Consider the following 12,796-nt stretch of genomic DNA (forward strand, 5'->3'; position numbering starts at 1 on the left):
ATATTGGGTCAAACAGATCACTGTGTTACGTTCTTTCCAGTAGACATACACAAGAGTTAAGGGCTATAAAGGTTAAGTTTCTTATTTAACCCTTACCCACGTAAAAGGGTCCTTTTATTTACAGAATTATGATAAAATCATTAATTACATGCCCACAAGCTGTTAACTATTGCCCACAGGAGAGAAAACTAGCGTGTTCGCGCGAACTGTACATTTTTCTCTCCTATGGGCAATAGTTGACAGCTTGTGGGCATGTAAGTAATGATTTTATCATAGTTCTGTAAATAAAAGGAGGACCTTTTTACGTGGGTAAGGGTTAAATAAGAAAATTAACCTTTATAGCCCTTAACTCTTGTGTATGTCTACAGGAAAGAACGTAACACAGTGATCTGTTTGACCCATTAGCACGTGTACTACTGAAACGGTCTAGGACCTAGAAATAGCTGAAGTCAGAATAAAAAGTCGAGTTTATCTTAAATATGCGGGTTTTAAACAAAATATATATCTAAAACTGTGGTCAGTTTTGCAGTAAGTGCGAATGTTAGCACTTTCTACTCTTTTAATGGTGACTTTTTTCTGTTCAGTATTCATTGCGGTAACGTCTAAATATCAGCCAGTTATTCTTCAAACATACTATATGATAGGTAAAATTATTGTGTAACTCTATTGAGTGTATTATTCATGTAACAATCGTGTTTCTTATAATATCCGCAGCTTTTTCAGCCATGGCCACTAACACAGAGTTGGGGTACAAGGACAGAGGCGAGGGCAGGACGCTGGCATCCATAATGCGTAATCTTGATACCGACTTCACCCTGAAACAAATAAATTAAGTCTATTCAGAATATCTACTAACTACTTCTCTGGTCCATGCATTAAAATAAAATTTATTTATTTTTCTTGTAGCTCTTATTTTTAAAACAGCTTTTTATGCTTTGCATCTTTTTATATCCCTTCGTGTGATAGATGCATTCATGTTCGTCTTTTGGACGGTAAATTCTAGCTTGAAAGACAGACACTTGTATGTAGCAACATTACATATTACCGACGTCATCCTCCACGCACACACGTTCTAGGTACATTTCCTGCTACCCAAAGGTTGTCTGGAGAGATCGCTTTTTAGCGATAAGACCGCCTGTTGTTACCTGGTTCTATTTTTAGCTAAAATTTCTTGGTATTTTTACATGTAAGTATGTAAAATGTGTAGTTATTGGTGCAATAAAGAATATTTACCTACTTACCGAGTCCAGGCGTGGCTCACTCCGCGATTTCGTCGCTTTACTACAGGTAGCTAAAAGACATCCGTTCTACACCAATTTTGGGGAAAGCCATAAGCCGCGCGTGGCGCTGTCGCCACCTAGCGGCCATATCTGTGCTGATCGTAACAGACGCGTTTTGTTAGAGAGTGAGTCTTCTGTACCTAGTACTATTATTTATTCTGTGCCGAGTCAGAAGACTCCCAATAATCCTATCCTAAGGAATATATAAGTACCTCAGTTGGCTGTCAACAACGGTGCCGCCTGCAGCCGTCCCACCGACATGATGCCCCGTCACTGCCACCTCTCTCAACACACACTCAAGGTACTCGTCCGGGGGCCTCTGGGGCTTATTGGGCCTCTGCTCTGGCTTCTTCTCTTTTGGCGGCGCTTGATTAAGCGGGCCAGGTATTATCCTGGACCATGAAAAACAATTATTTATAATAGGTACTTGAATGTGAGGTTTTTAATACATATTTACTTACATTTCGATAACATTTAACATCGCATCGAAGGATCTTTCTGACTCTTACTATCATTATTTTGTGGTTCTCGTGAGCTTCAATTAATTTTACTGCATTCCCGGGAAGTAATGTAAGCTAGACTGCTGATACCTACATCTAAATTGCATTTGATACCTACATAATCATCACTACACCTTATAAAACAAAGTCCCCCGCCGTGTCTGTCTGTGTTTGTACGTTTGCGATAAACTCAAAAATTCATGAGGAAGATAGGTGTAAAGTAGGTATAATTTGTTGTTTTGTATAACCCGTGTGAAGCTAGTAACGCTAGTTTATTTTAAGGGTAGGTACATCACCATCAATCATCATCAAGAATCATCTATCAGAATCTCTACAGTTCACTTACTTTCTTCTTCTTCTTCTGTCTGGGCCGAACTGGTCGTTCCGCGTGTAGTTCCAGAGGGAAAGGCACCGCTCCGGCCGCGGCCAGTGGATTCTCGCCCCTATTTCCTGGAACGGAGGCGACGATACCAGGCGTTCAGCTCGCCGGATTGCTAGAAGACAGGATAACGAAAGGTTACAAAAGTTACTTATATCAAAGAATAACTAACAAAACCGTGTTCAATATTTCTTTTGACTTCCAACTCTTTCAAGAATTGTTCAAGGTTTACTTTTGGTACCTTCATCACATTAGCCTTTGCGTCTATTGCAGACGATTTATGGTGTAACACCGGAGACACCGTTTTTGGTGGCTGAATACATACATACAATATATAGCCCGACTAAGTTAAACGGTAGATACACGAACACTATCATGATGAACACTAATTTACAGTTCATGTTTTTGAAAGTGGCGGAGCATTTACTCCGATCCCCGCCAGTTAAAACACTCGAACGGCCCTCGAAGTTAGTTGGTGTCTGTAAATAAATACCATCTTTCACTAGGCTTTTTTACTAGTACCTTTAATCATGCACTTGACATCGAAGCCATTGTGGAGGTAGTTCGGGTCAACGATCGGCGGCACGTTGGTGCTCAGGTCTCGGAGAGTGACGGTGCCTCTGCTGCGGGGCTGTGCGCACGTCGCCAGGAACATGAAACCTTCTCGACTGCTGTCGTTGTGGAAGGGAAATGTGTCGCGGAATACCTACAAACAAACAAACAACAATTTATTTGCAAAATGAAGTATTGAATCATTAAAGAATGAAGTTGCGGCAAGCTCGAACAGATACCTTTTAAACTAGTGGAACAGTTTTGTGGACATTCGAGGGTAATCGATACGGCAAATATAGAAGAGCTCCTTGATGTGGTATGGACACGTAATGAGGAGATGTCCTGAACAGGTATTTTATATTTAAAGTAACTTTAGTGATTTTGTAAGGGCCAATTGCACCATCCAGGGTAGGCCACTAACTCGGAGTTAACAGGGGTGAATTGTACTGGTAACTCCGGGTTTAACCGGTTAACCAGAGTTAGTGACTAACTCTGGATGGCGCAAGTGGCCCTAAGTAACTTCAACCTGAAAATCTCTGGAGTCAGAAGGGAAGTAGCAAAAAACCTCATAATCCTTGAGATTTAATGCAATATGTAAACTGTAGGTAAACTCACATGCTGTGTACAAGTGACATTGTACCTATAGGTATTGAAGGGACAACATTTTTAGAGACCATGGCGTTGTACTGTAGACCACCTGTAGACTGCGTACCGTAAAAACCAAAGGGATTAATAAATAGCAGTGACGGCGCGTCAAACATATCCATAGGCAAGCCGCCTGATTTGGCTTACATATTTACTTTACAACTCTGCTCAGACGTCCAAATACAGGCAAGCCGGTGGGAATCGGCTTTTATGGAGGCGCCGCCACTGATAAACAGTCTCAAAACTGGGCATACTGTGTGTTTGTAATTGGATAAGTCCCGGAGCAGTCGTTCGCTGGTGGTTCCCATGGTGAACAGCATCAATGCAGACGCTCCGTGGTACTCCACGCCTGCCACTGGCGGAAAGGACAGCAACCCTGCCAGAAAATAATACAATACATGTTTTATCGTTTCTTGTTGTTCGTATATTTAGATATACCATCGACGAATTTACAAGGGCTTGTAGTGTGTATACTATACCTTACCCACACACATACATGTGCATAGGTACTATAGTATTTAAGGCATTGTAAGTGTTATTTAATTCATTATACGTTTATACTCGAACCTAGTTGTTTGTCTCAACGCCCAACCCTACATGGCGATCCTGGCAGGATCGCCATGTGAGGTTGGGCGTTAAAGGAAAACAACTAGCTTCGAGTATAGACGTATAATGTCTTAAATAACACGTACATGCACTTATATACGCTGGCTATGCTTGTGTGTGGGTGAGGCATAGCACACACACTACAGGCTCTCAGATAAATTAGCCACTTAGCGAGATTTAACTTATGTTTTTACTTGTAGAGGAGCAGAGCTGAAAAGAAAAGGTATCGCTGAAGTTTCATAGGCTATGAAGTTTGTATAATTCACTCACCCTTCCCATTCATGAAGTAGTCCCAAGCTGTGCCAATCGTGAACACCTTGGGCAGAATGAGGCTGATAGGTTTCTTGATACTGACGTATACCGCTAGGTTCATGTGGTCGTGCAGGTTGCGCCCCACTGCCTTGTTCTCCGCTACTAACTTGATCTTCAATCTGAACAGAAAACTTATTTTACCACCCCTGTTCAAAGGATGCCGGAGCGACGTTGTATTAAGGATGACTCATGTTAGACCGGGCCGTGTCCGGGCCGGAGCTTCAGGCGCATCGTTTTCTATGAAAAGCATCACGTGAGCGTCTGTCATGTTATAGAAAAGTAAGCTCTGGAAGCTCCGGCCCGGACACGGCCCGGTCTAACGTGAGTCATCCTTAATCAGCAACACTACCTATCGCTTGTGTTGCTTGTGACTGCTCGAGAACTCAGAGGCAGGCAGTTTACCCTTTAAAGTTGGCAGGCCCAGCTAGTGGCAAAAGGATTTTTACGATATGTTAAATGGTGTAGCTAAGTTAGCGTGTTCTAAATTGAAGACGTTGGAAAGCCTAGTGACGAAGCCGAGAATGATGATGATGATGAGAATGTTGGCAGTCAGATGTCATAATTACCTACACCGACGCATATGTTAGAGAATCGGGCTTTGTTGTTTGTATTCGGACAGGCATTTCTAGCGGTAGATAATCTACTCTAGACACAGAATAAATAATAGTACTAAGTACAGAAGACTAACTCTCTAACAAAACGCGTCTGTTACGATCAGGACAGATATGGTCGCTATCTATTCTATTCTATTCTATTCTAGGTGGCGACAGCGCCACGCGCGGCTTATGGCCAAACCCAAAATTGGGGTCTAACCGATGTTCCTATTTTTAGCTACCTGTAGCAAAGCGACGAAATCGCGGAGTGAGACACGCCTGCTCTAGATTACTCGTAAGTCCCCAGTCCACGAGGACCTAACCAAGGTGCCAATAACTATCATCACTTCACCTTATGGAAAAAAACAAATTCCCCCGCCGCGTCTGTCTGTATATTCGCGATAGACTCAAAAGCTATTACTGAACGGATTTTCATGCGGTCTTCACCTATCAATAGAGTGATTCTTAGGTGTATACTTAGGTATAATTTGTTAACCCGTGCGAAGCCGGAGCGGGTCGCTATTAGTTAATAAAAAAACGCCAATCGAAACTTAAATAATGTATGGGAATAGTCACTTGATGTTTCGTAGCACCAGTTATCCCGTACTACATTTTTACTTTTCTTGTGGCGTTTGTCGATGTACTACTGTCATCTTAGCTACCGCTGGCAAATGGTAGAGGTATACCTTTGTATGACATCTCTAGGACCGATGCCCGACATCATCAGGATCTGTGGCGTCTTAATTGCGCCGGCGCAGAGGATGATCTCTCTGTTCACGAACACGTTGTCCAACTCTCTGTTGCGGCGGAGAATGAAGAGAGACGACGCTGTCTTGTTTTCGAATCTGATCTGAAAAGAGATGACAGCATCATCATCTTTTCTACTACTACTAGATATTTTTATGACTATGAAGGAAAATATGAGAACTACGTTACAAGATCAACACTTCTAACAGAGTAAGTAGTTGACGTCCTTCAACGTTCTCCCAGCTGAAGTCTCGAATCAGGATTCATCGCTGTAGTAGGGGAGACTTGATACTAGGGGAAGTAGGGGAAGCTCTTGGTCACCTACGCTGTTTTGTTTATATGTTAACATAAATTTAATTTTGTTTTAGAAGTTTTTAATATTTTATGTTCAAATGTACAATTAATGTGATGTTTGTGATGTTAAATAAAGTTTTTCTATGTCTATGTCTATAAATTATAAAACCATAATTTAATGCCAATAAATGAACAACAAGTCCTAAAAGGAACCAATTAATCGCTGAAATGTTCGGATTTTTACAACGTAAGTAGTAGAGTTAGAATTGCTATTTTAGATCTATTTTAAATTTAATATCATTTAGGGGTCATCCATTAATTACATCACACGTTTAGGGGGAGGGAGGGGGTTAAGAAAATGTTACATATTGTGACATGGGGGAGGGGGGAGACACAAACTTTGTGACGTCACTTTAACTTCATTAGTAACCGAAAATTTATTTAAATTATTTATTCGCTGTACATTTAAATTAAAAGTTTTTAAAACGATTATCGTTTTTATTCGTTTAATTTTCTTTCCTAAGCAGTTTTGGGTTATAAAATTACTAATATTTATATCGTCAAAAATATTTTGATAAAATATTAATAATACTTAGGTACTTACTTAATTCGGTTTGGCGATTTCGTAGAAAAAATGTGACGTCACACTAGGGGGGAGGGGTTTGCCAAATGTGACCAAGTGTGACAAGGAGGGGGGGAGGGGTCAAAAAACCTAGAAATTCGTGTGACGTAATTAATGGATGACCCCTTAGGGGACTAAACCTCCCCTAGGATCATCAAGTTTCCTCAGTCTCCCTACTGTCTACCGTCCATTAATGATATGAGGTATATATGTAGGTACCCAAACTATTTACTTACTGAAACCGCTTGCGTTCTAAGCACAACATGGAGATTCCTCCTGCTCATAGCGTTCTTCAAATACCCGTCCAGGGTTGACACTCGCACCCCGTCCCTCACTGTGGTCGTAGCTTTCCGGAACACCGTGTGTTTGTTCTTGAGTTGTGAAGACGCCTGCTGGAACACTCTGAGCAACTCGTTGTTCTCGTCGATTTGTTGGAGCTTCATTGGCGCCTGTACGACAAATTGCATTTTGATAGGCCCGTAATGATTGTTGATTAAATAAGCAGTAAGAATGGGATTCAGTGGGATCTTTGATGCTCTTTAATATACAGTCACGGAATTAGGTAGAAGCACAAAATAAATAATAGTACTAATAGGTACTAGACTCACTCTTTAACAAAACGCGTGTGTTACGACAGGCGTGGCTCACTCCGCGATTTCGTCGCCTTGTTGCAGGTAGCTAAAAGTCCATCCGTTCGACCCCAATTTTGGGGCTTGCCATAAGCCGCGCGTGGCGCTGTCGCCACCTAGCGGCCATATCTGTGCTGATCGTGACAGACGCGTTTTGTTAGAGAGTCACTCTATAGTACCTATTAGCACAGAATAAGGTATATATTTTCTGGGATAGTGTTATTGGAAGTCTTCTGACTCGGCACAGAATAAATAGTAGTACTAGGTACAGAAGACTCACTCACTAACAAAACGCGTCTATTACGATCAGCACAGATATGGCAGCTAGGTGGCGACAGCGCCACGCGCGGCTTGTGGCTAGCCACCAAAATTGGTGTGGAACGGATGTACTTGTAGCTTCCTGTTGCAAAGCGACGAAATCGCGGAGTGAGACACGCCTGGTAGAAGGTTCAGTAGGAACCTAATCACATTTAGATTCTATGTAAGTAATGGCATTTTATGGTTCAAAAGTGACAAACCTAATTCCGTTTTATTTTCTCCAGATCGAGGACATGGGAAATTACATAATTTTTAACTTCATTTCTCGTATTCTTCATAGACAGTCGTTTTTAGTGCTGCTTTACCATTTATCTAATTTATGCGATCTAACATTGTAGAACACAAAAGTCTCAATAATTATAATCCTAATTTTTACCTTATCACCCTTGCAATATCCTTCCACAGCACAGCGCACAGTGTCGAACTCGCTCTTTTCCGTTCCGAAAGCCTTGATGAAGTACGGTTTCAGGTCTTCCCAGCCCCAACCGTGGAAGCCACGGGCAGACCAGCGCTCGTAGTCTTCTGGCAGACCGAAGCCGTGGAGGAGGAAGTTGATCTGACCAGAGCCTCCTAGGCCTTTGCCTCGAGGGATTATTTGAGACTGTGGGAATAATGGGATTCAATATTAAGGTTGCTTTTAGTTAAGCCATAATCAGTAGGTAATAAGTGGATATTCACGTACCTACCGTATTACAAGTTAAACCGTACGATATATTACTAGTACGAGCAGCCATGCTCCCCTCATTGTAGGTATATATATTTTGCTTTATGTCAAATTATGTCAGAGTTAAATTATATATATTTTTCCGATTGCATAATTCCTACTTGATTGGTATGTCTTTAAATTCTCTAGGACGCCTACAATTGGTCTTATTTGGTGTTACAAAAAAATCAACAGAACGGAACCATTATTTAAGGAAATCCACCAACCTGATCCCACATCCCAAACGAAGAATATTTCTGCGCTTTGGTCCTGACCGACCAGTCGTCCGGCCCCTGCTGTGCCGCGGTAGCCGTTAGTGGGATCTTCGTGAAATATCCCATGTGGTACCCTGCTTCTACCAGGAGTACTGTCACCTTTGGGTCCTCGGAGAGGCGAGCGGCCAGCACGCAGCCTGAGGTCCCGGCGCCGACTGAAAAGATACTACTTTATTTGATCAGTGGATAAAGCAGCTTTTGTAACAAGGCTGCGATCAGTGGATAAAGCACATGCTATTGTAACAAGGCTGTGCCGTGGCATTAGTTATTTGTAGAGTATAATACATATTAATCGTCTATGAACTCTATGAAGATGTTACATCGCTTACGTTACGTGCCCTTAAGTGGGTAGATGGCGGGGTAGGGCTGAGACGGAGCCGTGCTGCTTTGTAGGCCAGGTCTCCATAGACACATATCTTGTGATTAGAAGCTGAACTGCCGCATAGATGTAAAGAAGCTCGCATTAGATAATTTTGACATTTTATCTCCGCCCGCAGCGCCGCACTGATTTGTTATATCTAACTTAAACGTTGTTGCTATTAATTTTATATCAGGCGCCGCGTATTAATAATATAAAAATTGACCAACTTACCAATAATATAGTCATATCTCTTCTCAGGCTTTGAAACGATACTTGGATATAAATTCACATATCTCTGATACACTAAATATGATATACACGCCACTATTACACCGAATAAGTACGAATACACCGTCATATTAGCGGCGCGGCACTGTCGTGCCTCCTTGCATGATACCGGCTTTCTTAATCCCAGTACGATGTAGGACTGTAAAAGTAGTCTAATTGAATTAAACTGGTATACGCAACTTTTTTTAAAGTTACACGAATGGTGGAAAAGATAAAGTACTTACCCTCCTACGTAGATACCTATATTCCTATATATGATTTGTGTGTTAGTTAATTGTACCATTTTAATTGACGATAGGTTATAAATACATATAGGGCCCTAGAATTTTAAAAACATTAATAACTATGTTTTTTTTTTCAAGAATCCTTGCACTAAACCCAAAAAACAGTAAATTATGTAGAATCATAAGAACTAGTTCAGCGCTACTTCTTTAAGATCTAATCTGTAACTTGCATTTCATTTAGAAAAAAGAACAGTATTTAACAAAAAACTTATTATTAGGCTGGTTCAAAGAAATATGTTGTCTACCCCTGCCTAAAGACGTAAGAGGATTAGTCGGGTCTACCACAGGATCGATATTTTCTTTATAAAACAGTGCGTGGATATTACGCGATACGATACCCAACTGAAGCTACGTTCTCTACGGGCAATACACTTAATTTGATTGAATGATTAAGTTGTACAGTCAGCAGCAGAAGTTGCTAAGCGGGCGAGGTGTTCAAAATGATCTTGACGCGACTTTATTGTTATGAGAATAAGAGCGTGTCAAGGTAATTTTGAACACGTCGCCTGCTTAGCAACTTCTGCTGCTGACTGTATCCTCATTATAGGTCACGTTGAAGACCTACAGTCCTAATTAATCTATTTGAACGTGTTTCGTGTATTGTATGAATCAGGAAATTAAATTATTATTATGTAACGAATAGAAATAAACATTCGTTTTCGAAGAATCTCAAGCCTCTCGAATCTCTCTTAAAGAACTTTAATAACAATATATTATATAAGTATACATACAGCTAGGTTGGCTGGCTGTAACCATCAATTAAATCAAGAGCATTATGCATAGTTATAATTGAATATCATACCATGTAATAGTGTGTTACAGATATTAAAATAAGACAAAAAAAAACACATTTATTAATAATTTTATTTAACGCAAAGAAACAATTGTATGCACTGCAATAAATGAACAGTTTCTTCACTGCAGTATTAAAACATTCACTTTTGTAAGTTAAAAAAAACCATTGTTTAGTTAGATCACTACATTTATACTCTGTATTTAAATAAAAAGAACAAAATCTACCTTCAAATGGCTCCTTCAGCCAGTTGAGGGTAGATGAAAACATTACATGATCAACAAATCTACGTTAAAGTCAGGTCGTTTAGTGAATGATCCAAGCGGTTTTGTATTTGGTTGGTTAACCAATAAATGTTATAACTACCTGAAAATATACAATGTTTGTTTACTTTTATTTAAATACCTAAAGATACAGAGTATAAGTATATTCATTTTATGGATGCGTGACCAGTGGATATCTTCATTCTGTTTTCTTTTCCACACAGATTACACTGCTTAATGGTGAGCCACATCATTTAAAGCAGCGGTAGGCAACCTTTTACCAGCCAAGGGCCACATAGTAGTTAGCGATGTTGACGCCGGCCGCACTTTGGTAATATTATGACTTTAGCAGACATTGTTGTTTATCAATATTACATACAAAACATCCAGGGAGGCTTGAGGGCCACCTGTTGCCGACCACTGATTTAAAGAATACATTTTAAAACTAACAAATTATAGTTCAATGTCGCCTCCTTCTTCAATCATTTCTCCCACAGCGGGCACCATAACTGGAGCCTCAATGATTTGTTTGCGGCCCTTAGCATCCACAACTTCAATGGTTTCCGGTTCAACTTCCATTTCGGTCTCTTCTTCGGCTAGTCGCTGTTTGAGGCCTGCTGCCGGTGATCTGTGGGTGAAAAGGGATGGTAAATAATTGCATGAATTCTATAGTAATTTAAATTGTATTTTTCTTAATTACTCTTAATGCATGTTAATTATAAGATGTAATAATGTTTTGAAAAGATGTGTCCCGCCAAGTTTGTTGCCAGTCCCATATTGGGATACCCTCCTCCAATTGAGGGGGGATTTAAATCTTCTCGGGGCAGAGGTACGGTTGGAGCCTGTAAAGGTTTATTTGACGTTCATAAGCGCATTGTAATATGCCTACTTGAATAAACTATTTTATATCTTTTTTTTTAAATATGGTCTAACCTGACTTTCCACTGATTTGAACAGAACAGAGTGTGAGAGAGTTATATTATAAATACCATGTATCCATAAAAATATGACTTCATCTTTGCAAATGCCATGCAGAAATTGCGGTGTGACTTAATTTTAGTGGACATTAAATAAATGGGATCCCTATTATTTATATTTTGATGTATGAGACTATTTCAAGGCACTTTGTCACATTTCATTGTGTCAGAACTTGGCACATTCCATTGTGCCAGGCTATCAGGTTGTGCCTCCTATCTTTTTAAGTACTGTACAAGTCTGATAGTAGTCCCCAAAAAATTATGTTGGAAAGTAAAAACTTTTCTGCTTTTAATCACCATACTCAAAATTTAAAGGAATGTTAATTAATGATACTTTTGCATGTTCACATAATCCATAATTCCACAGGCCTCCATTTGCCAAGGACATTTTGTATGAACCCCTGGAGCCTGACTCCCGCGGGCCGGGATTTGGAGACCCCTGGGTTAAGCCACTATTACCTCCATCAATTGTTTGAGAGTAATATTGTATACTATATCACCTAATTATAATGTTGTTTACGGAGAATAATCAAGCTGATATGCATAAATATGTTTCAATTCAATTATTTTGATGTTTATAAATATCACAAACCTGATAAGTGAGATATCCCTTTGCACTTCTCTGACATCCCGCTGCCACTCCACCTCGCGTCCTTTTCTCAGCCGCTGCATGATGTAGTTGTTGGACCGCTTCTGCCTAATCTCCTCAACCTTCTTCATGGCTTCGATGGTCTTAGTCCATAACTCCCTGTTGTACTTCAAGGGAGTATGACGACGCTTCTCGAACTCGAACGATGGGTCAATAGCCAATTCCTTGCCAGCGGTCTTACGGTAAGCTTTGGTCCATTTGGTTTTACGCGGGTTCTTCTTCTTTTTAAACGCTGCGTGGCATTTTGAACGGCAGAATCTGAAAATCTGATCGGTGAATTGGTTAGTTAAAAAACATGGTGAAATGAAGTTTTTGTGACGGAAAGTTGGCAAAATTGGTTTACCTTGCAATCGTTTCTCACGAATTGGATTCCATGTCCAGGATATATCCTGGAGGAGCAGAAATAACACGTTTCTATACGCATTTTTCACACGTGCTGTTTTGATTATGACAGCAACGTCAAAAAGGAAAATAAATATGGCTGACTTTAGGGTTGCTATTTAAAATGATACTATCGTGGTTTCAAATTTTAACTGAAATATATATTTTATTTACCTACTATTTTAATATATTTATTTTTATTTCATAAAAAAAATTGCATTTAAATATAAATATTTTTGGTTATAATGATCTAAAGTCAAATTACCCTGCCATCTAGTGGTAGTGTACAGTTATAAGAAGCATAGTTTGTCTACTCGCCCATAGATGTCAGTATAAGAGTTAGTC

At 40.0% G+C, this 12,796-nt stretch overlaps 2 protein-coding genes across 2 annotated transcripts; both read right to left on the minus strand.

Moving 5' to 3' along the window:
- Positions 1 to 679: 679 nt before the first annotated feature.
- LOC134669236 (neither inactivation nor afterpotential protein G) lies at positions 680 to 9,210 on the minus strand. Its single transcript, XM_063526747.1, has 11 exons — positions 9,048 to 9,210; positions 8,408 to 8,610; positions 7,854 to 8,078; positions 6,767 to 6,979; positions 5,554 to 5,717; positions 4,233 to 4,393; positions 3,611 to 3,732; positions 2,682 to 2,865; positions 2,127 to 2,274; positions 1,493 to 1,672; positions 680 to 815 (listed from the first exon to the last, which is right to left on the minus strand). Exons 1-11 carry the CDS (start codon positions 9,172 to 9,174, stop codon positions 680 to 682), a joined length of 1,863 nt encoding a protein of 620 aa, XP_063382817.1. The 5' UTR covers positions 9,175 to 9,210.
- A 1,022-nt stretch (positions 9,211 to 10,232) lies between these two features.
- On the minus strand, positions 10,233 to 12,536 carry LOC134669536 (probable ribosome biogenesis protein RLP24). Its single transcript, XM_063527139.1, has 3 exons — positions 12,414 to 12,536; positions 12,014 to 12,336; positions 10,233 to 11,072 (listed from the first exon to the last, which is right to left on the minus strand). Exons 1-3 carry the CDS (start codon positions 12,492 to 12,494, stop codon positions 10,898 to 10,900), a joined length of 579 nt encoding a protein of 192 aa, XP_063383209.1. The 5' UTR covers positions 12,495 to 12,536; the 3' UTR covers positions 10,233 to 10,897.
- Between the last annotated feature and the right edge of the window lie 260 nt (positions 12,537 to 12,796).

This window comes from Cydia fagiglandana, chromosome 12 (assembly GCF_963556715.1).
Source record: "Cydia fagiglandana chromosome 12, ilCydFagi1.1, whole genome shotgun sequence".
Lineage (NCBI taxonomy): Eukaryota > Metazoa > Arthropoda > Insecta > Lepidoptera > Tortricidae > Cydia > Cydia fagiglandana.